Source organism: Lipophrys pholis (assembly GCF_963383615.2).
Source record: "Lipophrys pholis genome assembly, chromosome: 21".
Taxonomy (NCBI): Eukaryota; Metazoa; Chordata; class Actinopteri; order Blenniiformes; family Blenniidae; genus Lipophrys; species Lipophrys pholis.
In genome coordinates, this window is record NC_137649.1 from 17,560,507 (window position 1) to 17,580,367 (window position 19,861).

The 19,861-nt window shown below is 43.2% G+C and overlaps 3 protein-coding genes across 4 annotated transcripts in view; 2 read left to right on the forward strand and 1 right to left on the reverse strand.

Moving 5' to 3' along the window:
* Positions 1-5,497: 5,497 nt before the first annotated feature.
* On the reverse strand, positions 5,498-9,054 carry rhov (ras homolog family member V). Its single transcript, XM_080490323.1, has 3 exons — positions 8,721-9,054; positions 8,572-8,630; positions 5,498-8,251 (listed from the first exon to the last, which is right to left on the reverse strand). Exons 1-3 carry the CDS (start codon positions 8,923-8,925, stop codon positions 7,805-7,807), a joined length of 711 nt encoding a protein of 236 aa, XP_080346449.1. The 5' UTR covers positions 8,926-9,054; the 3' UTR covers positions 5,498-7,804.
* Positions 9,055-9,851: 797 nt separating this feature from the next.
* vps18 (VPS18 core subunit of CORVET and HOPS complexes) lies at positions 9,852-15,537 on the forward strand. The gene is made up of 9 exons (XM_080490225.1): positions 9,852-10,246; positions 10,331-10,472; positions 10,606-10,697; positions 11,635-11,885; positions 11,972-12,325; positions 12,417-13,679; positions 13,793-14,002; positions 14,393-14,629; positions 14,724-15,537. Exons 1-9 carry the CDS (start codon positions 10,144-10,146, stop codon positions 15,018-15,020), a joined length of 2,949 nt encoding a protein of 982 aa, XP_080346351.1. The 5' UTR covers positions 9,852-10,143; the 3' UTR covers positions 15,021-15,537.
* A 1,183-nt stretch (positions 15,538-16,720) lies between these two features.
* The window catches only part of ino80 (INO80 complex ATPase subunit), a 33,805-nt gene continuing 30,664 nt past the window's right edge, over positions 16,721-19,861 (forward strand). For both annotated transcript variants that reach the window (XM_080490416.1, XM_080490417.1), the window contains exons 1-8: positions 16,721-16,869; positions 17,837-17,900; positions 18,129-18,320; positions 18,612-18,772; positions 18,919-18,986; positions 19,197-19,343; positions 19,451-19,571; positions 19,646-19,851. In XM_080490416.1, the coding sequence (XP_080346542.1) occupies positions 18,169-18,320; positions 18,612-18,772; positions 18,919-18,986; positions 19,197-19,343; positions 19,451-19,571; positions 19,646-19,851 (855 nt within the window). In that variant the 5' untranslated portion in view covers positions 16,721-16,869; positions 17,837-17,900; positions 18,129-18,168. The remainder of the gene's footprint in view (positions 16,870-17,836; positions 17,901-18,128; positions 18,321-18,611; positions 18,773-18,918; positions 18,987-19,196; positions 19,344-19,450; positions 19,572-19,645; positions 19,852-19,861) is intronic.

The window sequence follows — 19,861 nt, forward strand, 5'->3', positions numbered from 1 at the left end:
AAAAAATAAACATTCAGCATCCACTTAAAGTTACTTTGCACAAACACATGGAATACTGCCACAACAATAAAATGATTATGAGTGAATTCAGTCAGTAGATCAAGTCACATAATGTTTCGCACTGTGAGGTTGTTTATTTATGACATGCACACGTAGTCTTACAACCGGCTTTATATAGAAGTCTGTAAGTCTTTTCCCAGACTAATCAGGCTGGTTGGGGTGATTTTGCGTTCGTTGAACCCTGCGTGAAAATGTCATGGAGTGTTGTTGCGTAACACTCCTACGGGCGTTTATTCAACTGAAGGATGCAATCCAATGTGCTGTTTAAATGTAATCCGATCGAATCATAAACAGGATTGCACCACCTCCTCATATACGATTGTAATTTCAATCAGATAGGACCAATCTAGCCAGATAGACATGTTTATATGACGTGTGTGACTTGAATCGGATTACTTATACACGGCCACTGAGAAATATACTGGCGTTTGCAAACGCTAAATCTTATTAAAGCCTTTTTTAATCTCTTTTCTTTATGTGCTGGAGATGCAGCAGCCACGTAGGCTCTCTCCTGTTATGCTGGTGACACAAACAGGCTGAGTAAGCCGCTTCAAACCTGGCTGTGAGTAATCAGATGTCATCAAGTCACTCTCTGCTGAACAAGTTCGGACACAGCCTATTGCTCTCCCGGAAAGGTGACTGAAACGTACAATGTCTATTGTCGCGTTTTATTATCGTGTTTTTGTTGATCGATCTCAGCTTTTCTAACAGCGGTGGATGTACACTTACTTTTTTTTGTACACCTGTTGTGTGTTTTCTCACATTTCCTTTTTTGTTCAGCTGTGTATCTGTAGGTGCGCATGCATGTGTGCACGTGCAGAGGAGAGGAGAGCGTGCCCGGGACAATGAGGGTTGCTTCATTGCCGCGTCGTGTATGTCGTCTGGATGTTACAACACCCCCAGCCTCCCTCCTGTTCTCACCCCCCCTTACGCCTCTGTGAGAACACCTCACCCCCTTGATTCCCAGACATGGACACACCCAATATACAAACTCATATCCAATCAAAGCGCACACTTTCCATATGCAAAAGAAAGTCTTTTTTTTTTTCCTCTCTCAAACATGGGTAACTGCCACTGTCAGAATTTCAAGTGAAAAACTGTGACCTGCTCATAATTCATAACAAGTCTCCTGCTCATGTGTTTTTTGTAGCGTGTATATGCTTTCATGTGATCCCAACGTTAAACATATAATCTCTAGATAACTGAATTGTGTACGTATCGGAAGATATCAGTAACAACAGTCTCGCTTTTCCTCGATCCCGTTACTCTTGGAGGAACTCACGTCTACCATCAACTAAAGCTCTTGAATAGAAAATCATTTCAAAGAACCTTTGGTCTCAACAACAGAGTCTCGCGCTTGATAATGACGTTGGGACGTGTTACAAGACACATCTCGCTTCCAATACACCAGACTTCTCACATCAGACGAGCCCTGATCATATAGACGTGTGAAGATGTCCTTCATTCACTGTTTTGGAAAGACAATAAAGGCCTTCACTGGTCATTGCTGGTAAGACTGTGACATGAATAAGCCATTGTGCAGTCTTCCAATTGTACTACGCCTGTGTCTACTTGAACACATCAGTGATTTCCAGAACAAAATAATTATTAAGATGCTATATAAAAATAATCAATTGTGAATAATGACAAAAAAATACTTTTTGAAAAATTTCAATTGTTGAGCAAGTAAAAAAGATGCGTGCAAGAAACTGCAACCACAATATAGAATATAGAATATAGAATATAGAATATAGAATATAGAATATAGAATATAGAATATAGAATATAATATTATATATTATAATGTGAAACTACTCTTAAACTTTGCCTGGCTAATTACATCATTGATTGTTTTTACTTATAAATTAGTTCATATCAGAGTCAATCAGTGAAGCTGGGCAGTTAGTTAGTTAGTTAGTTAGTTAGTTAGTTAGTTAGTTAGTTAGTTAGTTAGTTAGTTAGTTAGTTAGTTAGTTAGCTAGTTAGTTAGTTAGTTAGCTAGTTAGTTAGTTAGTAATAAAAGTCATTAATAACTAAAGACCTTCAAAGTCCCTGCTGGTGGAACTTGTTGGCTACTGATGTAATAAACATTAGATGCCACTGAGTCGCTCTTCATTTCATGAAACAGGGTTTACTTGATTGTTTCTCAACTGCTTCACTATCTTCGGTGCCCAGATCAGATAGTCAAGGCAGACGTTTGGTTATCAGCTTTGTAAAAAAAAAAAAAACCTTGAGGCAAGATTTGTTTGTTAAACTTTAATGAGTCTAATCTCAAAAGTTGGGAGTTCTTCAGATTAGCACTGGTTCAGATATGTGTGATCATGGATTATCATTGTGAAGTCATCATCTCATGAATGACGAGTGTGGATCGAGGTTAAAGGAATTAGTGTCCGATAACCAGCTGGGTGGCTCATGTATTGATTAAATCTTTGTGTACAGCTGTCATGCAAATTGAGCAATTGTTTCATCCGCTGTTTTCCTTTTAGACACCCTGTGTTTTCTACTGCGTGCATGACAAGATCAGCAGATTTATGGCGCATACTCTCTGTCGACTGTGAGAGAGGAGTAAGCGTTGTTGCCTCCAGGCAAAGCCACTGTCGGGAACTGGGACAATTCACGTTGGCTTTGCTTCATGTCGAAACTGACAGTTTATGTTTTGACAACATTAATAGGAGGTCTTTTTTTCTTTTAATCCATTGATCTGCACAGCTAATATGAGTGACAGGTTGTTATGTTTTTAATGAAATACATGGCAAATAGATATGTAAAGAAATTGTATTACTTAATGTATCATATTACCATGTTTCAGTTGTGTTTCGTTGAATATGAAAATAAACGTTTTGTGAAATTTACTTTCGGGTGTAATTGTTTACACACACACACACACACACACACACACACACACACACACACACACACACACACACACACACACACACACACACACACACACACACACACACACACACACACACACACACCTTTTTAAAATTCTGGGAAGAACAGTGCCTTCAATAAGAAGAACAAAAGAGGGGAAGAAAATCAAAACAGATCGTTTTTTTGTTCTGTGTGAAAAAGTTGCTGCGCTTCCCCAAAGCACAACTGTTCAAACTGCCAATTTGGACGGCCGAGAAGGAGCAGCCGTGAGCCAATCGGCTTTGTCCTGGGCCAGGTAGACCTGTCGGTGCACCTGCTGATTCCCAGGCCTCCTTGCCAGCCTTTTGACAACAGTGAAACCTGGCAAGAGTGAAACTGGCCTGGAGCCAGAGGACGAGCTGGATGACAACTCCTGACACAATTGCGAGGAGCAGGGGACCCTGGGAGGAGGACCAGCCCTCAGTGCGGAGATGAGAAACATCGATGACTAACCATGAGAAGGAAAAGAGAGGAGGAGCAACAGTTCACTCTATTCCTGGGAACATAAAACCTGTCCAACGTGGCCTTCAAAGTTGCTCAATTAGAGCACAACTGCACAACCTGTAGGGGATTGTGCTGGGCCATTTAGTATTGACAAAAACTGAAAAAGATCTATAAATAAAAAAAAAATAAAAAATAACGACATTCATATCTTTGTGCTTTTCAGTTATCAGTTGAGCCTCGGTGCCACGACTTGACATAAACTGACCACAACGTTCCTGACCTGCAGCTGCCGGTTCCTTCACTTTTTCAATCCGCGAACACAGCGAGTGTAAAGTCATGCCACAGATTGAGCCAACCTGAATGGACTGATTACATTTCAAAAGAGCCCTACCACACCTTCAAACACAGATGAATAACAGAGTTAAATAAGTGTTTGTGGATGTTTTTTGTTTAATTACAGCTTTGAGGTCCTATTGATCTCATTTTTCTACGAAAAAATATCAACGAGGACAACAATGCGCCCTGTGAACACCGTCTGGGAACACGCTTACGGTGCTGCAGCCAGTCTGCTGGAGCAACAAACATAAATAATCACATGATCAGACTTGTTACGAATAGGATCTTTTTTTTTTTTTTTTTCTTGCACATTATCTTTGCAGGTGTAATTGGAGGTAAAAGCAGTGATGTTTTTTTTTATCTGCTGCTTTCAACTTAATCAAAGGGGAATTTCATAAAATGGATTTGGACTCTCTCACTTATGAAGAAAAAAAACACATAATTTCCTCTCCTATCTCTCCAGAACAGAGCTGGCTTTGCTGACCAGTCTGTTCAGCCTGCTCCTGTCTCTCTGTCTGATAAGCTCCAGCAGACCACCGCATAGAAGACAGCAGATGTGTCCACGATATCATAAACTGTTCTTAACAGACTTCCGCAGACTTCAGCCTCCTCAACAGGTGAAGTTGATTTTGGCTCCTCTTCTAAAGGGCGTCTCTATTTTTTGTCCAAGTCAGTTTGTTATTAAGGTGAAAACCCAGTGTCCACTGTCTCAATATCCAAACCATGGATGTTCACCGGTGTGAATTCTTATCTCCAGCTCCTTTGTCTTTACTGGCATTGATCTGGAGATTGTTCCGATCACACCAGTCAGCAAAAGAGGTGATGACTTCCATAAACCCCAACTTCTGGAGGCTGTCTGAGAGTGGTGGTGGATGTCTATGTATTTCCAACCACCTCATCTGAGATGCAGCTGTGGAACCTTGCGTACTGCAGCCTGTCGGTGAGTTAGGTCAATAGTCCATGAGGTCAAGGCACTGTTGACATTGTTCTCTGGAAATATAGAAATTGTCCCCAATCAACGCTGAGGTGAAATGATTAGATGTCACAGTAATTAAACAGAACAATGATATCTACAATGCACCAAACAAAATCAGCAAACATAAATAAACAGAATGTATAAGCTGCTAATGCATGTTCCACCCTTCTTTGTCCCTGTACCTGGAGAACGCCACGTGCCTGTTTAAACTGCTTCACGTTCCGACACTGCCTCAGCTCCTCGTCAGTCTGTATCACGATTTCTCTCCACAAAGAGTAAATATTAACTTTTTAGAGTGTTTAAAGCTAAAAACATGAATGTCTGACGTTTTCTGCATGGACACTGGCTCAGCTGCTTGTCAGTCTTTCACACTAGTCGGTTCAAAATTGCCCGAGTGGAGTTTGCATGTTTTCTTTGAGTACTGCAGTTTTATCCCGCAGCCCAAAAATACGAGTTTAATTGGTAATCCTAAAAGCCCATCAGTGCGAATGTTTGAGATTGTCTATTTCTTTGTGTTTGCCTTGTGCTGAGCTGTGAAGGGTGAACCATTCCTTTCCCCGCACTCTGCTGGAATTAGTTCCAGGAACCCGTGACCCTTAAAAGAATGAAGTGGTATGGAATATAGATGTAATCAATCAATCAACCAATAAAGTGAATACAAGGATATTGAAGGGGTTGTATCGTGCAACCCTTATTTCCTCAGACAGGGCTCTTGATGGCGAACAACTTTTGGATTAAGAAGATATTCTCATTTCAGACAAGTTTATCGGAATCAGTGTTGAGAGTTTTTATTGTAAACATGTGCTTTAACATTACATACAGTTATTTGACCCACTGTGTATTTAGAAAGGGTGCTATATTTTACAGGAGATATTGATGGACCACGTTGTAAAGAACCAACAGATTTTGTACGGAATAGTTTTAATGAGCGTTAACATGTAATAATAATGTGTTCCGAGTATTTTGGTGTCTTCCAGGAATGTCAGGCCAACATCTGTTCAGAAAGGTCACGGCTAGTAGCAACTGGCACCGGAAGCTAAATCTGACTTCATCTAACGTCCACCTGGGTCAAGGCGTCAAATGACAAAACAGTGCCGAATGTGACCTCTTCATTCGGGGTCAGCAGACAGGAGACGTAACATGTTCCGCTTTGAGCCACTGAAAACAGACGGTCAAGCCGGGGCCCTGAGACAATGACTAATGGCCGACAGATTCTCTGATGAATCGGGGTGACGTTGTGTTTTTGATCTCATTTATCCGTGACTCATCCACCCTGTTTTAAACAAACGCGCCGGTGAGCTGTCAGGTCTGACGATTGTTTTGTGGCTCGCCTCCGCTTGTCTTCCCCTGCCAACTTCACCTGTTTATTGAGTCCTGGTACACATAAACAAAGCCCACCAATTCAGCAAATTCTCAGAGTTTTTCTCAGGCGTCCTGCTGGGAATGCCACCGTCCTGTGTCCCCAGCCACAATTGCACTGGGCAATCAGTCACAGCATGGGCCAAATGCCATCAGCAGTCACGTGGACGGCAATAGAGCTGGTCCTCCCAAAGAACCGCAGGAGGCCGAGGGTTACTTATATGTGTAAACAGAGGTGCTTTAAGAAATGTACCTGGTGTGTTTGATGATGCCTGTTCAGATGTTCTACATTGAAAAAGTGTGCCGTTTACAGTTGGTTTTTTTTGCACTATTGGAAGTGATAAAATGGTTAACTCTACAGTCGAACCACTGCGGGTATTAAAACATACACAACAATGAAGCAGTTAGTTGCACTTCATTTATTCGCATCACATCACTTTGCCAAATAAAAAAAGCCAAACAGATCAGAGGAGAAGGCTGGTTTGAGGCTGGCGACATTAAATATGCAACACAACCAAAATATGTAGCACTTTGATATTTCATAAACATCCATTTGACAAAAACAAAACAAAATCCTGTTTAACAAACAGATTTGAATATAAGTTACTTCCACAAGAAGCATAGTAAAGCCTTGGTTATTGTGCACCCAGACAATAAGACACTGGAGTGCAAAAGATGTCAGCTGTCAAGGCGTTTTGCATTTTCTTACACTGTCATTCACAGGAAGGCTGTTACGCGTCCTCCCGCACACACACAGGAGGACTCCTGAGGTGATCGGGAGCATATTGAACTCAGAAACAAAAGAAGGGAGAAGAGGAAAGCCCCCGTGAGTTGGTGGTGGTGGGAGGAGGATCTGCCAAGTGGAGACTCCTGCAGTGCCTTGCTTTTACAGATGCAGATTAATGAGAGACGGGGAACAAAAAGCCAAAGGTTACCACTCTGCTGCAACTTTCCACCTCAAACAAGAGAGATTTGTTTTTAAAGTGCTCTTCTCATTTGTCACAAACACACATTTCTCATTTTGAAATGACAAAAAGTCATGTAGGCGTCACGGGGGTTTACTTCACGAAATACCCAACCAAACCAGCCCGGGAAACTTCTGACACTCAGGTATGAATGCGGCACCTCGGATCGCAACCTGGACGCACGTCTGTCGGATATAAATAGACCGATGCACCCGGCGACTGACGCCCATCTGCTCAAAACACAGACGGGGCGCTTTCTGTTTCTCCTCACCTTACAACACGGGCAGCAGTTGGTGGCAACACCAAGCATGCAAATGTGGAGTTTTTTCCCCCCCATTCTGCAGCTGTGCTCAGCCAGTTCCCGTGATGAGCTTCACTCGACTTTTGAAGCCTGTTCTCGTGGCTGAAGTCTCGTTTCAGTGACGCTTGAAACTTGAAGCATGCGCACAGTGTGCCGACAGGATTGTCTCAGGTTACTCTGGACTATTCAAACAATTGAACATAGTGTAAACAGAACTATAGTCGTGTGTAAAGCCTGACCAGAAGGTGAAATCAAACAGAATCCTCTCCGAAGCCACCGTGAGAGCGACTTCCCACTGTTCAGTTTTTCACGTCTTTGTTTCACTTTGTAAATTGTGTCCGTAGACAAACACGCTGATGCAAACACAGATTTGATGTGTTGGAAATGAAGGGAAACAATAGTTTCATAAATTAAAAAGTTCCAACCCACAGGGTTGACAGTCTGTGTTCAGATGAAGCAAAATAATTTCTTCCAGCTGCATCTGGAGAACGCTTTGGTGCGTCGGTCTGAGAACCTCCTCTTCTTGTTCTTGCGCGTTTTGTTCTTAATGGCGGCGAAGATGGCGGCATCGAACGCCTCCTTCAAGTTCTTCTGTGTGAGGGACGAACACTCTATGTAATCTGTGGCCCTGATCTTGTCCGCCATGCTGCGGGCCCGCGAGCTCAGGACCGGTTTGACATTCGATCGGTCCAGATTGATGAGGACGTTCACATCCAACATCAAGTCCAGTTGAGTCCCAACGAGAACGATGGGCGCGGACGGGTTCGACGCCCGGATCTCCGGAACCCACTTTTTAGTGATGTTGTGGAACGAGGTTGGGTTGACCATACTGAAGCACAGGAGGAAGACGTCCGCGTGGGAATAGGACAGGGCTCTGAATTTGTCAAACTCTTCCTGCGTGGAGACAAAAACAAGAGTCGGCGTCAATCAAATTCATGTCTGAAGAATGAGCGAAAGACGGTGACTCACTAAGGTGTCAAGGAATAAGCATCCATTTACATTCATGATGAAATCCGGCTACTGAGTCACATATATGATTGAGCAATGACGACGACTTGTATTTTCAAACTTCATGACGTCAACAACATGGACATCAGTGGTGAGTTTGACGTGTCAAATTGAAATGAAAGTTAATAATTTGGGACTCTAAATTAAATTGTTAAAACAGCAAGTTTTTTTTTTTTCCAGGTTAAAAACACAAACTATGGTCTTACCTGTCCAGCAGTGTCCACGAGCTGAACTTTGACTGGGGCTCCTTCCACTTGAACATGACCTGTTTTAAAACATCAGCAGGGGTCAAAACACGTCACACACACTGCAATATAACTCGGTCACTTTTCAATAACCCCAAAAAATGACCCACCGGAGAAGACGTCAAAGCCGGTCTGTTGGTACTCCGAGGGGTATCCGTTGGTGGTGTAGCTGACCACCATGCTGGTCTTGCCCACGGCTCCGTCCCCGACCAGCATGCAGCTGATGGCCCCGGGGTCGAGCTCATCCTCCGGGGTCAGCGCGCACGCGGAGGGGACTCGGGACTCGTGGTAAAAGTAATCCATGTGAGGTGGCATGTCGGGCAAAACATGAAAGCTGCGGCTGAGTAGATACTGAGAGGCAGACGGGAGGTCTCTCTGTCTGTCTCTCCCTATGTCTTTTCACAAACTGCGGGGATGTGCGTCTCGCACTGACGGCACTCAAGTGCGGGGCGGGACGGTCACGGGACGCTCCCACCGCAACTCAACTCAACAGGCTGAGATTTACATAAACACTCCCACAGGCAGACTGGACTGAGTTGTTTTGTTAGATTGATTGTAATCAACGAATCATGGCATTTAAGATGCACCCACTATTAATCTTACCCAAGTATAAAAAAAGTTGTCATTGATGTTTCTTTGTTAGACATATATTATTGTTTTAATTTGTTGGTTTTTTTTAATGGCATTGCATGACCAATAAACTCAACGATCACAGTCTTCAAAAACAGTTATTTCTCTGTTATGCACAATGATAGATAGATAGATAGATAGATAGATAGATAGATAGATAGATAGATAGATAGATAGTTTGTAATAGCCTGCGAACTTCTACTTTAGGTTTGCTTTGTTGTCACTATAATCAATGTCTTGATGATGAAAATCAACCGAATGTGAAATCATGCCATCTTTTTTTTTTGAGTACAGACAAATACAAAAAAAATATGCTTCTCTCCAATCATGGTGGTGTTGATTTGAAAATGTAGAGTGCATTAATGTACAAATTCTGCTTCCACTTTAATGAAAGAAACAAATAAATAATTTAAGGTCATTAGATCGATAAAAATTCTACTGTATTCAAGTCCTACCAATGATTTGAAAAATAAATATTCTGTACTTTAATAGAACTATAAGAAAATCTTCCTGTTTATCCGTCGTCACAATATAGTGTTATTGTGGGTGAAGTGCGCCCCCTGCTGGTGACTACAACCCTGCACCTGAGGGAGTCACGTGAGCCGCGTGTCACCTGACTCAGGATACACCCTATGCCGTGTTCAAGGAAGCTAAGCTAGCTGCTGTGACTTCGCACGAATGATTGAAATTTCGTACATTACCAAGTTTATGCGGCAGCATATAAATTCAGTAGCGCCTTTACTATTCTACGGTTTGGACAGAGGAAGGAAAAAGCGTTCTTTGGAGATATAGCTGCTAGTTTATTTGTCATGCTGCTTCAGGACTGAATCATCGAGGGCTTTAAAAAAAAAAAATCGCGATTGTTTTCGTTTCTTTACAAAGTAAGTTACTGTGCATTTAACGATGGCTTCGATCCTGGATGAGTATGAGGACTCCCAGAACATCAGACAGAGTGTGCAGCAGCACAGCCGCCTGTCGTCCACCAACATCGGGATCACGCACTCCGGTAGGTCGCCCTCCTCTCACTCCACACCACTGTGTGTTCGTGATGGAGCTCAGGTGTCCAAACAAACTTCTCATCTCTTCCAAGGCTTCGTCAATGTGAGACTGGAGGAAGAGAAGCCGATATTCAACAAGCAGAGGATCGACTTCACGCCACCAGAGAGGATAAACCACCTGGCAGTCTGCAACAATCAGCTGTGCATGAGTCTGGGGAAAGACACCCTGCTCAGGCAAATATGGCATACATCAAAAAGCACTGTGTCGATCGTCACTCATGTTTGTGTTCATGATCGTTGTTTCTCTAGTGTTTGTAGCCATTACCAGATAGTAAAGTATATGTTTTTTAATGTTCTCTTTTTGCAGGATTGATTTAGCCAAGCCAGATCAACCCAACCAGACTGATTTAGGAAGGAAAGATGACAGCAAAGTGCACAAACTATTCTTGGACCCTACAGGTGAGAGCAGCAACAGTATATATTTTTTGTCTTTTTTAAATATTCAAAAATGCCATATATAAAGGATAAGATATAGTCCATCTTCCATCGTATTATTGTGTTGTAGTTAAAGATGTGTGCTTTAACCTGGTTTGCAGCAGGAAGGCCATCCAGTGAGACAACTGAAGTCTAGAATGTAGATGCAGTGATGTAAAAGAATAGCTGATTAGACACTTCTTCTCTTCGTATTGTTGGTTTGCTTGATAGATGCATGGTGATATTTACTTTTATGCATTTGGTGGGTTCATGAGTATACTTCTTCAAATGCACAGGGATATTACGAGAAGCCATGTAGGTATGTTTTTCAATATTAGATTCATGCTATTTCTGTAGGTCAGTATTTTAATGTGAGTTAAATAAAACCCTTATACATGTCCTACATACACATCCAACTCAATTATTATTTTTTTTTAATCCCCTTGATTATTTATGTTTAAGAATATCAAGTGCAAATGAAAAGATTGATCCTGAAGGAGCAACAGTGGTAAATTGGTTTTAAAACTCTTTCCCATTTCGTAACAACGGATGAATTAGTCTCCTCCTGCACACCGATAAAATGTTATTTTTTTATTTACATGCATTTGTTCACTGTATTGCTTTGGATTTATCAATAAAATGTTTTAGTGAGCAGCTAAAATTGAGAAAGTTGTATGTGCTTCAAAAGTTTCATAAACATTGTATTGAAGTAATGTATATGTTTATGATTTAATGAAGTGAAAACTCTGTTCATTTACAAAATTCAATCGATGGCTAATTAGAAACAGAATGCATTGATAACCCAAATTTCTTAAATTGTGCTCTCAATTCTTCCATGCAGCTCATGCGATAACTATAGTCGTGTCATCACTATGATATCAACAACAACGTCCATGACCTCCTCCACATTTTCCCTCTGCAGGCTCCCATCTGCTGATCAGCCTGAGCACGAGTGAGTGTCTCTACCTCAACAGAAACACCCAGAAGGTTCGCAGTCTGTCCCGCTGGAGGGGTCACCTCATTGAGAGTGTGGGCTGGAACAAGCTGCTGGGCAACGAGACCAACACAGGACCAATTCTGGTAGGAACCAGCCAAGGCGTCATCTTTGAGGCGGAGATCTCTGCAACCGAGGGCAGCCTGTTCAATACCAATCCAGATCAGTACTTCAGACAGGTCAGAAAAAGTTCATTTATCACAATCATTCTATTCGTGCCTCTCCGCTGTGAACAGACCCATAACAGTATTGTTTTCTGTGGTAGGTCCACTCTGTGGAGGAAGACGGCAAGCCTGCACCGGTGTGCTGCTTGGAGATAGAGCGTGGCCTGGAAAACAAGTACTTTATTATAGCCACTACCAGAAAACGTCTGTTTCAGTTTGTTGGTAAAGTGGCCGAGGGATCAGAACAGCAAGGATTCAGCTCCATCTTCAATCAGAACCAGGATCTGCTGCCAAGTTTCCAGGAGTTCCCAGTCAACATGGGATACAGTGAGATCACCTTCTACACCTCAAAGCTGCGAAATTCTCCAAAAGCGTTCGCCTGGATGATGGGGAATGGCGTTCTATATGGTCAGCTGGACTACGTCAGGCCCGATTCTCTGCTGAGCGACGTGCAGGTAAACTTATTTCCATGTTCCCAAACACAGTTGTTGATGTTCTCAGAGTTTGACCTACTCTGCTCATGTCTCCTCTTTCACAATGAAACAGGTGTGGGAGTACACCCCGGATATTGACCTCAGTCTCAACAAGCCCATCTCCATAGTGCTGACACAGTTCCATCTCCTCCTGCTGCTTCATGACAGAGTCAAGGCCATCTGCACTCTGAATGGACAGGTTGTATATGAGGACGTGTTCCCAGACAAATTTGGCACCCTGAAGAAGATGATCAAAGATCCGGTCGGTGGCTTGGTTTGGATCTACACGGAAAAGGCTGTTTTTCGGTATCACATCCAGCGCGAGGCCAGGGATGTTTGGCAGATGTACATGAGTATGAATAAATTTGACCTCGCCAAGGAGTACTGCCGCGACCGGCCCGAGTGCATGGACATGGTGCTGGCCAAAGAGGCTGAGCACTGCTTCCAGAACAAGCGATACCTTGAAAGTGCCAAGTGCTACGCTCTGACCCAGAACTATTTTGAAGAAATAGCGCTCAAGTTCATCGAAGCCAAACAAGAGGAAGCCTTGAAGGAGTTCTTACTGAAGAAACTGAACAACCTCAAACCGAGTGAGAGAACACAGATCACTTTGCTGGTCACTTGGCTCGCAGAGCTCTACCTGAACCGCCTCGGTCAGCTGGAGAGTGACGGCAACAGCCTCATCTTCCAGGAAACCCGGGATGAGTTCCGCCAGTTTATGAGCAGCTCCAAGAACAAGGAGTGTCTGTTCAACAATCGCAGCACCATCTATGACCTGCTGGCCAGCCACGGCAACGTGGACGACATGGTTTACTTTTCAGTCGTCATGCAGGACTATGAAAGGGTGATATCACACTACTGTCAGCATGACGACTACAGCGCCGCTCTGGACGTCCTCGCCAAGCACTGTGACGAAAAACTGTTTTACAAGTTCTCCCCAGTCCTAATGCAGCACATTCCCAAGAAAGTGGTGGATGCGTGGATTCAAATGGGCAAAAAGCTGGACCCAAAGAAGCTCATTCCAGCTCTGATGAACTACAGTCAGATGGGCAGCACCCAGCAAATCAATGAAACCATCCGCTACATGGAGTTCTGTGTGTACGAGCTGAATGTGACAGAAGAGGCCATCCATAACTACTTGCTGTCACTTTATGCCAAATACAAGCCCGACTCTCTCCTGTGGTATCTGGAACAGGCTGGTACACATGCGTCAGAGATCCATTATGACTTGAAGTACGCCCTCAGGTTGTGTGCAGAGCATGGCTACCTCCGAGCGTGCGTCCTAGTGTATAGAATTATGGAGCTGTATGAAGAAGCAGTGGATCTTGCCCTTCAGGTAAGTCGTATAGCATATTTGTGTCAGTGGTGCACAGAAATACATGTTCATGTTCAACCGTTGACTGAATTTAGTAAGTGCCACTAATGTCCCGTGTGTTTTCTCCATTGTAGGTGGATGTTGATCTTGCCAAGTTATGTGCCGATCTGCCTGATGATGATGAGGAGCTGAGGAAAAAGCTCTGGCTGAAGATCGCCAGGCATGTGGTGCAGGAGGAAAAGGATGTGAAGAAAGCCATGAACTGTTTGTCCAGCTGCAACTTGCTCAAAATTGAAGACATCCTGCCCTTCTTTCCAGATTTTGTCACCATTGATCATTTCAAGGTGTGCAGAAGAAGTGATTGGCTTGTTCTATTCTATTGTAAATTACAGATCATGCATCAAAATGGCTGTATTATATTTGGAATTGGAATTAGAATCATTTATTAGGACAATTTGAAATACATCACTGCAGTTGTCTGTAATTTTTAAGTTTACCATTCAGGAAAAGAAAGTCACTATTTAATGCAGAAAAAAGGAATTTCCCCAAAGTAGTAATAAAGTATGAATTTTATTCAACTAATGCAGGTATAATGGACCAGTCTGTAAGGGTCGGCTTTTAGTATTGACATCTCCATGACTGCAGCGCCTTCGGCCTCTCTCATATTGTTAATGTTGGTTCTTCATGTCAGTTGCTTGAAATTAATGCAGGTTATCTCTTTTTGGCTTTTTCAGGAGGCCATCTGCAGCTCTCTGGAAGAATACAACCAGCACATTGAAGAACTGAAGCAGGAAATGGAGGAGGCCACAGAGAGCGCTAAACGCATCAGAGAGGACATTCAAGAAATGAGGAACAAGTATGGTGTCGTGGATTCTCAGGAAAAGTGCGCCTCTTGTGACTTCCCGTTGCTCAACAGGCCGTTCTATCTGTTCCTGTGTGGACACATGTTTCACTATGACTGCTTGTTCCAGGTAATTTAAGGGGAGTGTACATAACACTGCTTTTTCACGTCGGCGTCATTGTGATAACAGTCCCGTTTTATCTTTATTCTCTACCAACGTCCAGGAGGTGACCCCTCATCTGTCGGCCTTCAAGCAGAGTCGTCTGGAGGAGCTTCAGAAAAAGCTGGCTGCAACGGCGCAGTCGTCCAAATCGCGCCACCGCGCAGCAACAAAAGATGAAGGGGACACTACAAGCTTGGGAAAAGGCAACGCGGGAACGAGCCGCGAGCAGATAAAATCGGACATTGACGACCTGATCGCATCCGAGTGCGTGTACTGCGGCGAACTGATGATCAAATCCATCGACAAGCCCTTCATTGATCCACAGAAATTTGAGGAGGAGAAATCCAGCTGGCTATGAACGATTGAGTTTTCTCATGTCAGCGGGAAATGAAGACGAACAACTGCCTGCTATCTACATGTTAAAGTGCGTGCATCCAGAGGATACAGACTTCTGTTTGTCTGTTAGTAGAGTGCCTACTGTTGTACACATTCTCAGCTTGACTTCTCCACAAGATACTCATTTTGTCGTGTTTTAAACGTATTGAATGATAATTGCACTTTAAGTAGGAATTGACACTGGGCAATAGTCTTTGGGCATGTAGTCAAGTCAGGACTCTACATACACCGCATACATGGGCCTGATAGAATAGAGCTGCACTAAACAAAATTCATGAAATATCTGCACTTCTTTGGTTCATTAGAAAACATTACACACGCTTAAATATTCAATAATAATGGGTTTTATCTGTGCTCAGATCAGTTCCTACTTTTCAGGTTTGTCTTAATCCAAGATGGAAAGTTAAACTATTATTTCAGAAAATGCAATGTTTTACAGTTGAAATGTGAACCATTAAAGCTCGACAGTTTTGATGTACTTTCTGTCTCTGTCTGTTTAGTGTGATAGTTGTCTGGCCTGCTGCATGACGGTGGAGTGAGTAGCACTCTCCTCTTCAAGAAGGGTGTGGGTTCAAATCAGGGCCAGGTGTCTTTCTGCTGGTACTCCACTTTCCTAACAGTCCAAAAATATGCATTTGAAGATAATTGGCGACCATAAAAATCACCCAGAGATGTCGCCGTGTGCAACCGTCTGTTAATGAGTTTGCCCGGTGATGGACTGGTGACCTGCCTGGCCTTGAGCCATTATTAGCTGGGAATCAGTTTGTTAGACATTTTATAAGGGGAACCTAGATTTAGTTGTACTTTGGATTCAAATATCTTCTTGATTACCAGTAAAATGGCAACTAGATTTCATTTCTATCATGCTTTCCACTGCTTGAGCGGTCCCCAAAGTGCTTTACAATGTTAATTACATTCATACACACACCAATGGAGGTGGCCGCCATGCAAGATGCTCAATCCATTCATTGGAGCAATTTGGGGTTCAGTGTCTTGCTCAAGGGCACTTCCTTATATGGACAGGGAGAGATAGGAAATCGAACCTGCAACCTTCCAACTGCGAGATGGCTAGTCGACCAACTGTGCCACAACCGGCCCCTAGTACTTTAATAAGTTTAAGCCAGATGGAGTCATGAGCAGTTAAACAAGAATGTGGAAGTGGTAATATACAAAGTGAATTCATTATTTGGATCACTCAGTTTTGTGAGTCTCACACCATGAAAATATGTCACACAGACGTTTCTACTGTCCTATTGGTGGATATTCTGAATTCTCTGCTTAAATGAGGCAGTTTTTGTAATTACTGTTAGTTAATCCCTAAAATCTGGAAATGTGTGTGTAGGTGTGCAGCTGCCTCACTTTACCTAAAACAGAGTCCCTTTTAGTGACGTAATGCGTAGCTCGGTAATCTTCGCAGAGACCAGACGCAATCAATCAACATCGGAAATTCATCGATATGTTTTTATTATTTGTGCAATAACGCGCCAAAACGGCCTTAATAGTGGACTTGCACTTAGTTTTCTAAGAAAATTGTCGAGCCCGGGTGTATTCTCACTGTTAAGCGTTAAAAAAGCATCGCGGAGTGAGCGTCCTTGTCTCGGCGGTTGATTAAAAGGCCTGCTCCATGCTGTACCCTCGCCATGGCGTCGTGTCTCTGCTCTCAGTAACAGAAAGTGGCCGCCTCTCCGCTGCTGCTGCCGACTCAAAGCTCACAGACTCGCTCGGCGCCTCAAACCGCCATTTTGGAGTCAGAGAACCGAGAGTCGGCAGCAGCGACGAGAGAGACTGAGAAGGGGGGACACGGGGCCGAGGTGAGAGACTCCGTGGTGGTTGTTATGGCGAAGGAGCAATGGGGAAGATGGCCGGGAGGGAGAAAGAATTAAAAGATGGGGATCATACGCTGGCCGGGCAGCCGAGCCTCGGCCCGTGTCCGCGGCGAGGGTACGAGAGACGCGGGCGCGGGGCCTTGCAGCCGCTGCACCGGGACAGCAGACGAGCTTAAGCATGTCCATTAAACAGATATCATATCTTAATACAATGTTTAGGCAGGGAGGTGGCGGCCTTAAAGAGACAGAGCCGATTTGAATACTTCATATTAATGGTGTGAGAGGACGTCTGTGTCAGCCAGGACGCCCGGGTACACGGAGCTAGCCAGCTAACGTGTACAATCACCAAGGGGGTGCTTGTCCGGCAATAAAAGCTGGACGTTAATGGAGAAGGCCATAAATCCCGATGCATTTGATGTGGTAAACACGAAAGCTGTCAATAAACGGCAGCTCCTTGACCCTTTAACATCCCCGATCAGTGAGGAAGCGGCTAACAGCCGTTAGCCTGCAGGCTACAGTGCAGCCAGCGCTGTGAAGGTTAGCGAGCAGCACGAGCTAGCAAACCAAACATACCGACAATAAACACTTAAAAACAAAACGGAAACAACCGGTTGGTCTTCATTTCTTTAAAATAAATAAAAGTTACAGGATTAAAATTTTATTTGCTGCCCCCATTTCGTCGCGTGAGGAAGTGAACTAATATAAAGTCAAGTCCAATAAATCAATATATGTAAATAATCTGAAAAAAATCATATTCGAACACATTTACTCGGCAGTTAAACCAAATATGTATCCACCTAATATATATAAATGTAATCACAGACATTCAAATACTTTCAAACAATTTAAACTAAATCCTTTAAATACTACATTTAAAAATATATATATATTTGGACTCCTAAATAGTTTGTTTTTAATGAAGCAGTATCTGACTGGGTATCTTCTTTTATAGGGTTTCCACCTTTGTCTGAGCATTAATCTTGTAATGAAGAACGATGTCATCTCTTACTGACAAGGTAGGTTCACCATATATACTGTAATTTAGGGAAGTAAAATCACCACAGTATCTTCCAGCCACTGCATTAACAAACTTTGAGAGACAGGTGGTGTTTATGGGTTATGAACCCACTTTTGGGAACTTCCAGAAGTTGTACAAAGCTTTGATTTAGATTAAAAAACATTCAAACTGGAAAGCTTGTCTCGCCATTTCATTTCTTTCTCCTTCTTCTCCTCTCACTTTGAAGTAAAAGGTGCTGCCCTGTTGGGCAGAGGTGTCTGAGCTGCATGGCGTCAGGGCAGGGTGGCCGGCCGGAGGTTGGGGCATCGGGGACCTCTGGCCTGGCCAAGCCTCTCTACCTGCAGCGCTTAGAACGGTCCCTGAAGTTGGACAGCTTTCTGCGCCAGACTGCTGCTGTATTCAACAGTGACATAACCAGGTACACACAAAGGACAGCATATACTATGTGACTCCTGAGTCATCAACTACAACAAAGGAAATGTAAATTATCATCCAGCTTTTTCACAAATCTACCATTGAATTTAAAAATATACTGGATACATTGATAGTCTTCCTACCATCAGTTTACATTATACCCAGCAGTATTTTATAGTCTATTGCGATACAGTATTGTCTCTCTGAAGTTTATGGCTCCAGAAATACCCAGAGAAATGTATTGACACATTGATGGTGACAATGACGATCTGACGGCCTCATATTTCTCCTGTAGTAGTGATGATAGCGATGACAGTGATGGTGCACTGGGGACAGGGTTATCTCTGGACTCCTCCACTCAGCATGCAGCTTTGACAGTGAAGAGTGAATCATGTGAGCAAGGGGACGGTTTGATGGACAGCAAGCCCCTTAACGGAATACTCCTGCAAGGTAAAGGTAAGATACAAACTGGAAACACTTATATTTATGTCCTTCACAAATTGCTTTACATGCACACCCTCACTGGTGTTGTTTATCTCACCTTGAAATATGTAGTTTATGTGTATTTATGTAATGGCTCTTTCTCTTCTCATGTCCTATAGACCAAAAGTCAGACAAAACAAGCCTGTATAATTTTGCCAAGCTTAAGAAGAACAGGAAATGGCTCAAGGTATGTACACTGAGAATTCCTCTCCATTCTTCTTCATACTTTTATCAAATAAACAAATGGCACATACATTGATAATTGCTGCTCCGTATTATTGAGTTGTCTCCTTATTCCACTCTGAATGTGTGGCCGGGTTGTTTTCCCACTCCGCTAACACACACTATTGTATATCACACATCCTCTGCTTCCTTTAACATCCTCCGTGGCCTTCAGAGTATCCTGTTGAGCGACGACACCACAGACTCGGATACAGACTCCGATGACGCCGACTTCAGTTTGTCTCGAGAGGAACTGCATGACATGCTGAGGCTGCATCGTTACACCAGGCAGCATCAGAGCAAGTTTTACTCCGATCGAGAGGTACAAAGACACACAAGCAAACACAGCCAATGTCTACGATTTTTCAGAGTGTCCATGGTGTGCATTTTAGATATTTGTGTGTGTGTGTGTGTGTGTGTTTGTTCAAGCTTCACCAATATCAGCACTATAGCACCGGACTTCTGTCCACTCATGACCCCTTTTATGAGCAACAACGTCATCTATTGGGCCCAAAGAAAAAGAAAATCAAAGAGGAGAAGAAATTTAAAGGTAAACAAACAAAGAGTGTGATCACCTGAGTTTAACAAAGAGCAATACTGATTTAACAACTTGTTTACTTGCAGCCAAACTGAAAAAAGTGAAGAAGAAGAAAAAACGGGGAGAGGGAGACTTTCTGGACGAGGAGCGGCCTTATATCACCAAGATTTTTGCAAAGTTTTCCCACGATTCTCCTCTGCCCGTGGTGAAGAAGAAACATCTCACTGTGGAGCAGCTGAATGCTCGTCGACGAAAGGTCTGGCTCACCATCGCCAAAAAAGAGATCCCCAAGGTTGGTGTGC